The sequence below is a fragment of the Meles meles genome, chromosome 8 (genome assembly GCF_922984935.1).
Source record: "Meles meles chromosome 8, mMelMel3.1 paternal haplotype, whole genome shotgun sequence".
Taxonomy (NCBI): Eukaryota; Metazoa; Chordata; class Mammalia; order Carnivora; family Mustelidae; genus Meles; species Meles meles.
This window is the reverse complement of record NC_060073.1, coordinates 62,933,656-62,946,904: the sequence shown is the minus strand read 5'-3', so window position 1 is coordinate 62,946,904 and position 13,249 is coordinate 62,933,656. Positions and strand designations below refer to the sequence as shown.

The 13,249-nt window shown below is 36.6% G+C and overlaps 1 protein-coding gene across 1 annotated transcript in view; it reads right to left on the bottom strand.

Moving 5' to 3' along the window:
* The window catches only part of UVRAG (UV radiation resistance associated), a 301,625-nt gene that overhangs the window by 226,039 nt on the left and 62,337 nt on the right, over positions 1–13,249 (bottom strand). Inside the window, exon 5 of the mRNA XM_046016488.1 lies at positions 7,945–8,019. Within this exon, the coding sequence (XP_045872444.1) occupies positions 7,945–8,019 (75 nt within the window). The remainder of the gene's footprint in view (positions 1–7,944; positions 8,020–13,249) is intronic.

The following is a 13,249-nucleotide window of genomic DNA, read 5'->3' as shown; positions in this document are numbered from 1 at the left end:
GCCACAAAGGACAAGCATGCCCTCACTACAGATCCAAGAAAGAAGAGGAAAAACAAGTTTTCAAAAATTTTAAACTCTGAATCCTCTAGTGAGGGTAAGTCTGGAGCTCTGTTTCTGTTTACTTTTCAAGAATCTAAAACATCTATACAAAGAACCCTGCCTGGCTTTGAATTTTCCAGTATTAAGATTTAGAAAAGCTCAAAAAATTGTGCTAAGAAGACAAGATCCTCCAAATTCGTAACAGGAAACGTGGCATTTTCCCAGATTATTTTCTGGCTGCAACGAAGAAGGAGAATGGGGACCACACTGCAGCAGCAGGATTTATAAATATGAATTACAGGATAAGATGATTTTCCAAACATCTGTCAGAAGTTAATTTGATCCAAGAGAAAAGGGGGGAAAAGAGAAAAAAAGACTCAAGAGAAGCCAAATACAGTGACTAATACGTGGAACTTTTGTACACTTCACTGGGTTGATGGCCTCACGGGCACTGCATGCCCACTCTACAATAATAAATACACACAGTCTGTAAAATAACGCACTTTATACCATTCAAAGCCCTTTCCCACGTACCTTCTCACTGGATTCTCACAATGCACACAGTGGAGATCTCTGGTTAAATGTAAACACAGAGACTTGGTACTTTGAACAGGATATATGAAGTGGGAAGAAATGTAGAGATGGCATGTAGCATAGTGTTTAAAAGAAAACACCTCTGAATAAAGGAGACCTGCTTTTAAGTCATGGTTCTGCTACTCCCCAGCTATATAATCTTGGGTTAGTAGTTTCAGGTTTTCTTCTAGGGTACTTTACCTATAAAATGAGGATAATAACCACCTCGTGGAGCCGTTACACGAGATTAAATAAAGCCACGTAAAACAGCTAGTATAGTGTCTAACAAAGAGTAGGTACTCAGTAAGTGAAATCTGGCAAGGGTAGCTTTCAAATGCTCGGTCCCTACCTGGTATAAGTAACAGTTACTAGGCTATCGTACCAGCTCAAATCATTCAGAAACAAAGTTTTACCCCGGATTTAGACAGAGCTCAGATACCTAAATGTTTTATGACAAAGCAGGCAGCTATTAGAAACAGCCCCTGAAGATTTATTGTCTTTATATTTTATAATGGAGTGGGAAGAGGCATAAGGAAAACTGAATAGAGTATGTAGAGGAATGGTCTATTTTTATGATTTTCCAACTTTTGCTTAATGATGTACAGAAAGACCTGGACATTATACCATATCCCTTTCCCTACTGTTAAAACATAGGCTACTTGGGACATTTAAACCCTACCGCTGAATGTCCGGCTTTGAGTACTGTGTAGGATGTGCTTTGGAAACAAATTTTATGTCCATTAATTTGACTAGTAAGAGGACATAGCCATCTTTTTAATTTCTCAGTTCTATAAAGTTAACTAAATGGAAATAACTTGACTGGGATTAGAAATCAGATTTTCTACTTTTCAAAAGTATCATGCCTTGAAAAATATAAAATAAGGAATTTTCATTAGTACAAGTTCTCAAAACAGACTCTGAAACTTGCTATTGTCCCTAAATCTTTAAATCTAGGCTCAACTATGTACTTGAGATGGTCAAGTTGTATGACAGTGTTATGAATTTAATCACCAAATTGCTATTTCAATCTCCTGAGAATTTCATTCCAAAAAGATTTAATTTTTTACTAGATTCTACTCCTGCTCTTTTTTTTTCATTAGAGTGAGAATGCACTGCCATCTACTGGATTCTGAAGATACTGCGGCTATAACTCTTAGTCTGAGAAAAGAATTCTTACCAAGCTGATGCTTTTTGTACTTTTCCAAAAACATAGTAGTTATTATGGCAGTATGAGTTACATAAAAATAAAAATCAAGAGGGGTACCTGGGTGGCTCAACTGATAAGGGTCTTCCTTCAGCTCAGGTCATTATCCAGGGTGCTAGATGGAGCCCCCAGGTCAGGCTCCTTGCTCAGTAGGAGTCTGCTTCTCCCTCTTCCTCTGCCCCTCCCCATCCCATTCATGCTCTCACTCACTCTCTTGCAAATAAATAAATAAATAAAATCTTTAAAAATAATAGGGTTAAAGTGGGGTAGAAGAAAGAAATAATATCAACCCCTCAATATTTTTATCCTCAATTATTGCTATGACAGTCCCAAATACAGCATGCATTCACCTACATTCATTAACAAGCTTCTTTTGAGCACCTGCTATACTATATGCCAGGTACTGCTGCAAGCAACACAATGTCAATGCAATAGAATTAGAGAGGTAATCTCTTTTATCACAGGGTTTAGATCCCAGTGAGTAGTTTCCATTTATTATTGAACTCTACTCATGTGCCGGGCTTATACTGTACATTATCACTTTTCATCCTCCAAGGATGAGGTAGAAACTGTTCTACATATAAGAGAAAAACTCAGAGATGACTTAATTTGCCCAAGATCTCTCTCAGAGGTAAGTTGCAGAAGTGCCTAGAATTAAACTCACATCAATCTGCCTCCAAAATCTGTATTTCTATCTACTAGGAGTATACACTCACCCAGGTAAGCTGTCAGCATCCTCCCAAAAACAAGAGTAGCAAAAAAAAAAGAAAAAAAAAAAAAAAAAAAAGGACTGACAAAAGACAATTTAAGCGAAGATAGCCTTGCATACCTATATAAAAGGCAAAACTCCTAAACTGAGATCTGAAAGGTTTCCAGTTTACTGGATAAGGAGCTGGTCCAATAGCCTCTTACTTCTCATGCTCCCCAAATGCCATTCTAGCTCAATCCACCCAGAAAACATCCCTCCCAGCCACCTAGCTTTATTCACCAACCTCCATCCCCCTCAACTTCAAGCCACAACAGAGTTCCTGTCTGGGTCTCCACCATCTCCAAATGTTAAAAAGAGCACCTCTTCCTCTTCAGATTATTTAAAGTTCCGCTACAATTCATATAATTCACCTGTGTTATCTGCAAGACCCAAATAACTGACATTTTCAGAAACAATTTTTCAAACTAAATCCATTTGTAAACCAGAGCTCTTCTGGAACATACGGTGTTTTATCTCACCTAAAGGAAATAAATATTTGTGACTCTGCATCTAATACTTTTGTACCCCAAAATACTTAGTTTAATAATGGGAACAGAGTATATGATATTTATTGATGGAAAAAATGACTTTTGCAAATACAGACAGAAGATTTTCATCATTTACTCAATCATCTCTTCATCCGCATTGCTGTTGAATAGCTAATAACTTGATCCCTGGATGCTGGGATCATGACCTGAGCCAAAGGCAGAGACTTAACCAACTGAGCCACTCAGCCGTCCCTAGTGACAGACAGTTTTTAGACTAGCTCTGGTCCACAAACTATACTTTGAATAACGATAGTCTAGTTTGTTTTTACATAAAAACATACAACTTGTTACATATTAAGTTTTTGTTTGTGTTTTAGTTTGCTGTCGGTAGTTAATTGTATTCACTAACATTGCAACCATTTTCATGTAACTTGCTGTGACTTCCTCCATCTTCCCTTTGGGATCACTTCTCCGCCTCCAATATTCAGTACAGATAAAGGGTCTGTGGAAAGTAAATTCTCAATCTGTGTGTCTTTAAAATTGTTCCTCTTTCATCCATGCTCTTGACTGAAGGTTGACTAGAAATACAGTTATACATTTAATAGTTAATAGCACTCCGAGGATTATTTCTCCTGGCATCAACTGTTACTGTTGCAAAGTCTGCTGTCAGTCTAATTTGTAGGTAATACTTCCGTTCTCTCTGCTCACTTTTAAGATTTCTCCTTTTATTTTTTTTACGATTTCTCCTTTTAAAATTAACATTAAAGATCTGCACTTTCTATGTCTTTTTTTCAGCCTCCTTCTATAATCGGGAGAGTCCTGCCAACCTCAGCTTTGTGCTCATTTTCTGTTCATTTTGCCCAGAGGAGCGTATCCTTCAAGGACTAGGCTTCTGCCTACTACTTTTGTTCCAGATAGGTTTATTTTCTTGCTTTTAGTTTGTTTTAGCAAATATGTCTCTTGAATTTCTCTGATCTCACCAATCACTAGGGTTTTGTTTTCTTTTGTTTTTGTTCTTTGGGTTTTGGGGTTTGCTTGTTTTTTTTTTTTAAACCTATCACTGCCTTTTGTTTGGTGCAGTTGAGGGTCTTGAAGTGTGCACTTACAAGGACATCTTGACTGGAAAAACTGTTTATGGCTTTCTTTAAAAAGGAAAACTAGGGTGCCTGGGTGGCTCAGTGGGTTAAAGCCTCTGCCTTCGGCTCAGGTCATGGTCCCAGGGTCCTGGGATCGAGCCCCGCATCAGGCTCTCTGCTCCACAGGGAGCCTGCTTCCTCCTCTCTCTCTGCCTGCCTCTCTGCCTAGTTGTGATTTCTCGCTGTCAAATAAATAAAAATATTTTTAAAAAATGGAAAACTAATGCTTTTTAAGGTTCAAACTATATATCAGATGTTCACCTGAAAGTTGGTACAGGGGCAAGATAAGGCTGGCATCTAAATTTGTAAAATTCACTAACTGAAGTACTATAGAATAATATATACCACTTATTACAATAATATATGTTCAATAAACTTTTATTGACCATTTGGTCTTGAATCCCAGCTCTGCTACTTAGTAGCTCTGTAATCTTGAGAAAGTCACTTAACTTCTACGTGCAGGCTTCCTCTTCTGTAAAAAGACAATTGTGAGGTTTAAATGAGGTAAATTATGTAAAGCACTTAGAACAGCACCTAGCATTATCAACTCACTGAACATTAGCTGCTATTATTATTATTATTATTATTACTAGGAACACTCTGCACTCATGTTTCCACACAGGCAAAAGATATCCCACTCCTCAAGCCCAACTCCCTGCTCAGCAGGAAGCCTGCTGTTCCTCCTACTTACACTCTCTTTCTCTGCCAAGTAAATAAATAAAATCTTAAAAAAAAAAAAAAAAGATGCCCTACTCTATATCCCAGGTCCTAAAATGAACACTTCCAGTTTCTCGGCATCCTTCTCTCGTTCCTCTCCAGGACAGGCAGAGGACATACCTGACAGCTGAGCTTGGGAGACAAAACAGAGCATGACAGTCTCAGTTCTTTCCAGGTTCCCTCCCAGTCAGAACAGCCTGCCTACACCACACATAAATTCTGCTTTTGGCTTGGAGGATTAGGCTTTGTCCCTGTAAGGGCAAGATCTTGGTTTTGCTTGTTTTGTTGTTTTTTGGGGAAGATTCAATTTGGGAGAAGTATATACCAGCTCTTTTAGTTGTAGAATTTAAAACACATTTGCCAATTAATTTTATTAGAAATAAAGCCAACATTCTGATCTCCATTTATCTATCACCTATCTCAGAGGGAGAAGAAAGGGGGTATTAGTCACCGGTTATCCAAAACTTCAATTACTAATAGTATCTGACTACACAATTCTTTTAGAGATTAAATAGAATAACAGATATAAAGCTCTTAAAAGTGTCTGATGCACAGTCACGTTCAATAAATATTCACTTTAATATTACTTAATATCTATGTACCAGATATTTAATATCTATGTACCAGATATTGTGCTACACAAAAAACTGGTTACTAGTTACCAGTTGCAAGAGGAACTTAATCCCTCAAAAGGGTTGGAATGGATAACCCTATACATGGGATACTGCAAACAAGAACAGTAGCCATCTCATAATTCTCTCAGTAAATCAAACATTTTTACTAAGCAAATACCATGTCTCAAGAACTGTGATAGGTACCGGGAATTCAAAATTATATATACAAATCTGTCCTTAAGAAGCTTACAGATTAGAAGATCTATACAACAAAGGAAGAAAGAATTATGAATTGGTATCTCTTATGTCAAAGGTATACACAGTGTTGATAAACTTTAGGAACCCAGAATATAAGGGCTTTAAACAAATTATTTTTAAAAAGCTTATCAGAGCTTGAACTGAATTTGGTGAAGTCACCTAGAAGTACCTTCCATTTTGCTAAATCCAATGAGCAATTTTCAGTCCTCATCTAATTTGCCCACTCCCGCCCCTTCTATGCCAAATACTAAACCAAAACAAAAATCTCTTTCTTTGGCTTCTGAGAGGCTGTGAGACTCCACCCTCTTCTCCCTATACATCCCTCATCACTCCCTCTCAGTCAACTTTTCCAATGCCTCTACCTCTACTTGGCCCTTAAAAAGTTGGAGGCCGCAAGACTTGGTTAGTAAGCCCCCTTTTTCTTCAATGTACACCCTGTCCCTAGCCTAAACTCATCATTTCAGTGACTGTTTGCCATTGGCCCTACATTCCTACCTCTAATCCACTTCTCCCCTCTGAACTCCATCTGCACATGGCTATCTTAAAGGCATCTCAAAGTCCATATGATCAAATATCAGCTCTCGATCTGCCTCCATGAAACCTAGTCTTCTTTTAGTGTCCCTTAGTTCTCCTAGTGCCTGGAACATTTATTTATCCCATTACACTACCCAAGCCAGAAACCCAAAAGTCATCCTTAACACCGTCTTTTTCCTTATACTCTAAATTTGAAGGATACCAGGTCCCAACGATTTTTACCTCCTAAAACTTTCCTAAATCTACTTTCTCTCTTTTGGGCCATAACCCCTGTTTCAAAGTATCAGCATCTCTTACGTAATATACTACATGATCCTCCTTTCTGTCTTTCCACATATATTCTTACCTCTTCTACAATTATTCTTTACTACAGACAGAGTGAAACTGTTAAAATACAAATCAAATTCTATCTCTGTCATGCTAAAAATCCTTCAACACTAAAAATCCACTACTCTTAGGACAAAATCCTTTAAAAAGTTCTATATGCTATGGTTTCTGCCTTCCTGTCCACCCTCATCTGGTATCACTCTTCCTCATCACTCTGACCTTCCTTTAGTTCCTCCCATCCAAGTACTAACCAGGCCCGACCCTGCTTAGCTTCCGAGATCAGACGAGATCGGGCGCGTTCAGGGTGGTATGGCCGTAGACTTTCCTTTAGTTCCTAAAACCCACCATGTGTCTTTCCACTTCATGGCCTTGCAACTTGTCAACCTTCTCTGCTAGAATGCTGTCCCCGTTCAGTCCCCACTCCCTGCACTTGGTTCATTTCCACTCATCCTCTGGATTGTAGCCTTAAAAGTCTAGTTCTCAAAAAGACAGTCCCTAGAGTGTACAGAAGATCCTCCCTCCATGCTTACAGCATTACCACCATTTGTGTTTATACATATTCATCTGTTAGGTCACCTCACCAGCGCTTGTTTCCTCCACACACTCCTGCTGGAAAACATCCATCTGCTCACCAATGTGCCTTTAGCACTTACGGAGAGGGCACAATGGCTGACAAATGGCAGGTACTGAGTAATTACCTGCTAAATGAATGGAGCATTCCAGAAATAGCATTTCACACAACAAAGAATTATGAACCAATGTGATCACTAAGAGCAAGTAACATAGAAAACTCACCTCATTGTTTTCTGGCTAGTATTAAGTGGGATAAAGAACATGAATCACCTGGCATAGTAACACAGATAGTAGGTACTTGGTAAATATGAATTCTCTTCCCTTTCCTTTCTCTAATTGCCTGTAGATATAGAGATAGAACTGACTATAATATCACTTGACTCACAGTTTCTTAAATTTATTCAAAGTGTAAAAGGTATCTGAAACATTTAATAAAACTGTACTGCACTTAATCAAAATTCACCATTCTGTTTTCACTCTCCGAAGAATTACATAAAATAAGAGCAAAAAGCCCAGATTTTCTGTTAAGAAAATTAATAATCTGGATTTAGAAAAGATGAATCAGGGTGGTTACAAAACAAGTTTTCCCTTTAAAAAGCATCACCTTAAGCCACACTAAATAAATGTACAATGATACTTAAAAGAAGATTCTGTTTACACAGAACTTTTTACACTGTATGTCAAGGCACAGCTACACTGAACAAAACTCACAGCATTAGGAAAATCCTCTTACCTTGTGTTCAAATGGAGCACCATAGTAGCCATCATTCAGCCCAAAAATTATTTCATTTTGGTTGCGAGCATGAATCTAAGAGAGAAGAAAAACATGCTATCAGTTTTTCTCATTCCAATTAAGTTTTACTATGATTAAGGCATGACAGTTACAGCAAGACCTACTTCAATGCTGAGAAACAGGATGACTAACCTAACAAGCCAGCAGAAAATATATTATTTATCCTAAGACCACGTAATCAATTGAGTGCTTCCTGCTTTAGCGCTTTACTCAAAGAGCTCACAAAATCATTATACCGAGATAACAGGCATGATCATTCACATATATTTTCTACAAACACTTTTTGAGATTGCTATGGAAAGGTTATTTCTGAAATGTAAGGGATCCAGAGACATACTATACATTCTCCGATCTCAAAGGAAACACAATCCAATTAGTCTATAAGAGTGCTTTAAAAACTATAAAGTCCTAGAAAAAAAAAAAGATGAATATTATTTTCTATTTTCAAGAAGACAGTTAAATTTAGATAATACTATGTAAGTTGCAATCACTCTGGACTCTAGTTTCCTCAAGTAAAAATGAATGAATCAGATTATGTCTGTTATATCATACTTCTGTGCCTACCCCCATCTCCTATGGCTAAATTCAACATATCATCCAAATTTCACCCAAGACTATCAATCAATTTAACCTAAATGACATCTGGAGTCAACAACAAAAGAATACACATCACATGTATAAGAAACATTTACCAAAAAAGAGACTTTATATTCTAAGGCCATAAAATAAAAACCTCAGAAAAGCTGAAAAGATTGAAATCATACAAACTATTTTCTCTAAACTCAACAGAATTCAAGTAGAAATCCACAAAAGAAAGACACCTGGAAAATCCACAAATATTTGAAAATTAAACATCATACCTCTAAATAACCTATAGATCAAGGAGAAATAAAATGGAAATATTTTGAATTGAATGAAAATGAAAATACAACACCAAAGTTTGTGAGTCATAGTTAAAGTAAGACTTAGAGAAAAATTCAGTAGATGCTTAATCTAGAAAAGAAAGTCTCGAAATGGTAATACAAAAATCCTACCTTAAGAAACTAGTAAAGAAGAGCAAAGTAAACTCAAAGCAAGCAAAAGGAAGAAAATTAAAGGATAAAATCAGAAATCAATGAAACTGAAAACAATAACAATAATCAAAGAAACCAAACACTAGTTATTTGAAAACCTAAGAAAACAGATAAATCTCTAAGCAATGATCAAGAGAAGAGAGGAGAAAGAAATTACATATACCAAGAATGAAAGAGGAAAGGATTATCATATAGACTACATATATTACAAGAATATAGTAATATTGTGGAAATATTTATACTAATAAACTTGAAATCTCAGGTGAAACCATAAATTCTTTGGAAGACAAACTATCAAAGCTCAAAGAAGGCACAGAGAGGCTAAATAGCCCTACATCTAATAAAGTAACAGAAGTCATATTATTAAATTTCCCCACAAGGAAATCTTAACACCCAGATGGGTTCACTGAAGAATTCTGCCAAACATTTGCAGAATAAGTAATACCAACTTTACACAAATTCCTCCAGAAAATAGAAGCGTTAAGGTTTCCCAATCCATTTTACAAAACCAGCATTACTCTCATATTAAGCTGGACAAGAACAAGGCAAGAAAGAAGCCTTAATAAAATATTAGCAAATGTAATCCATTATGAAAGGAAATTTCCTCACCCTGACAAAGTGCTACAAAATTTACAGCTAATATTATACTTAATAATGAAAGACTTAATACTTTTACACAACATCAGTAACAAAACAAGGATGCCCACTTTACTCACTTTTAGTCAACACTGTACTGAGGTCTTACCAATGAAATGATAAGAAAAGAGAAAAAACACATATTCATTAGAAAGGAAGAAATTAGACCATGTGTTCACAGACATGACTGCCTACACAGCAATCTACAAAAGGAATCTACAAAAAAAACCTACTAGATCTAATAAATGAGTTTAGCAAGGTCACAGAATACATGCTTAATACAGAAATGTTTCTATATACTAGCAACAACTGGGAATAGGCATATTCTTTAAATGAATAGCATTTAAACTAGCATAAAAAACATGGAATCACAGGTACAAATCTAACAAAACATGTGCAAGACCTATATACACTAAAACTACAAAATGCTGATGAATGAAATCAAAGATTTTCCTAAATGGAGAGATGTCCATAGACTGAAACATCCAATACTAGCAAGATGTCAATTCTCCCCAAATTTTCTCAGATTTTTGTAGAATTGACAAATTAATTCTAAAGTGTATAGGTAAAGGCAAAAGATCTAAAACAGCCAGAACAATCTGAAAAAAAGATCGAAGTTGGAGGATTCTTATTACCTGAATTCATGATGTATAAAACTACGGAATTCAAGACAATGTGGTATCGACATAAAGACAGACCTATAGAATAATGAAACAGAAGAGAGTCCAGAAGCAGACCCACACAAAATTATTTTAAATAATCGATTTTCAACAAAGATAGCAAGGTAATTCAATGGAGAAGTAATAGCTCTTATAACAGAATAGAGAAAAAAATGTTCATCCATCTGCAAAAAAAAAAGACCCTTATACTTTAAATAAAAGTTAATCCAAAATGATCATAGACTTAAAAGTAAAACCTAATAGTATAAAACTTCTAGAGGAAAAACCCCATAGGAGAAAATCTCTGTGACCCTGGATTAGGCAAATATGTCTTAGATAAGACACAAAAAGTATGAAACATAAACGCAAACACTGATATAGTGGACTTTAACACTTATAAACTTGTTATTTAAATGACACTTAAAGAAATGAAAGGACAAAGGGCGCCTTGGTGGCTCCGTTGCTCAAGTGTCTGCCTTCAGCTCAGGTCACGATCACAGAGTCCTGGGATGGAGTCCCGCATCAGGCTCCCTGCTCAGTGGGGAGCCTGCTTCTACCTCTCCCTCTGCCTGCCACTCTCCCTATTTGTGCTCTGAGTGTCAAATAAAAACAAAATTTAAAAAAAAAAAAAAAAAGACAAGCCACAGACTAGCAGAAAATATTCAGAAAATACTATCTCATAAAGAACTAACTCATATCCACAATACATACAGAAGTTTTACAACTTAATAATGAGAATTCAAACAGCCAAATAAAAACTGGGCAAAGGCCTGAATAAACGTTTCACTAAAAAAAGGGCAAGAGAGTGAATGATGATAAATAAGCATTTTTTATTCCTCAACATGACTTCATCACTAGATAAATTAAAATTAAAATAAGAAGATTCTCTATACCCATAGTTAAGCAGCAGCAGAAGAAATTAAGAAAACAATTCCAGGAGCACCTGGGTGGCTCAGTCGGTTAACCATCTGCCTTTGGCTTAGGTCATGATCCAGGAGTCCTGGGATCAAGCCCCGCATTGGCAGTCTGCTTCTCCCTCTTCCTCTGCCGCTACCTCCCCCGGCCCCCTCCCCCGACTTGTTCTCTCCCTCTCTCCCTATGAAATAAATAAATAAAATCTTTTTTTAAAAGTTAAAAAAAAAAAAGAAAACAATCCCATTTACAATTACTCCCAAAATAATAAGACACCTAGGAATAAATCTAACCAAAGAGGTAAAAGACCTGTACTCTGAAAACTATAAAACACTGATGAAAGAAATTGAAGATGACACAAAGAAATGGAAAGACATTCCAAATTCCATGCCCATGGATTGGAAGAACAAATATTGTTAAAATGTCTATACTACTCAAAGCAATCTACATATTTAATGCAACCTCTGTCAAAATACTAATAGCATTTTCCATAGAAACAGAACAAACAATCCTAAAACTTATATGGAACCACAAAGTAACCTGAATCACTAAAGCAATCTTGAAAAAGAAAAGCAAATCTGGAGACATCACAATCCTGGACTTCAAGTTATAGTGCAAAGCTGCAGTAATCAAAACAGTATGGTACTGGCATAAAAACAGTCACATAGATCAATGGAACAGAATAGAATATCTAGAAATAAACCCATAATCATCTGGTCAATTAATCTTAAGCAAAGCAAGAAAGAATATCCGATGAGAAAATGATAGTCTCTTCAACAAATGGTGTTGGGAAAACTGGACAGCCACATGCAAAAGAATGAAACTGTACCACTTTCTTACACCATACACAAAAATAAATTAAAAATGGACTGAAGAGGGGCGCCTGGGAGGCTCAGTGGGTTAAAGACTCTGCCTTCGGCTCGGGTCATGATCTCAGGGTCTTGGGATCGAGCCCCACAGCGGGCTCTCTGCTCAGCAATGATCCTGCTTCCTCCTCTCTCTCTCTCTCTCTCTCTCTCTGCCTGCCTCTCTGCCTACTTGTGATCTCTGCCTGTCAAATAAATAATTTTTTTAAAAAAATGGACTAGAGATCTAAATGTGAGGCCTGAAACCATAAAAATCTTAGAAAAGAGCACAGGCAGTAATTTCTCTGACGCCAACTGTTTTTTAGATTGGCCCCCTGACACAAGGGAAACAAAAGCAAAAATAAACTATTGGGACTATATCAAAATAAAAAACTTCTGCACAGCCAAAGAAACAATCAACAAAACTAAAAGGCAACCTACTGAATAGGAGATGATATTTACAAATGACATCAAATAAAGGGTTTGTATCCAAAATATATAATTTATAAAAGTCAATACCCAAAAAAGCAAATAATCCAATTTTAAAAATGGGCAGAAGACATGAACAGACTTTTCTCCAAAGTAGACAACCAGATGGCCAACAGACACATGAAAAGATGGTCTGAAAAGATGCTCATCATCACCTAACACCAAGGAAATGCAAATCAAAACCACAATGAGATATCACAACTGTCAGAATGGCTAAAATCAAGAACACAAGAAACAACAGGTGTTGGCAAAGATGTGGAGAGAAAGGAACACTTGTGCATTGTTGGTGGAATGCAAACTGGTACAGCCACTGCAGAAAACAGTATAGAGTTTCCTCAAAATTTTAAAAATAGAAATACCCTTTGATCCAGCAATTGCACTATTAAGTATTTACCCAAATAATACAAAAACACTAATTCAAAGGGATATATGCACCCCTATGTTCAGAGCAGTTTTATTTACAATAGCCAAGATATGGAAGCAGCCCAAATGTCTACCGACTGACGAATGGATAAAAAAAATGTGTGTGTGTGTGTGTGTGTGTGTGTGTGTGTGACTATTACTCGACCATAAAAAAGAATGAAATCTTGTCACTTGCAATGATATGGATGAAGCTCAAGAGGATAATGCT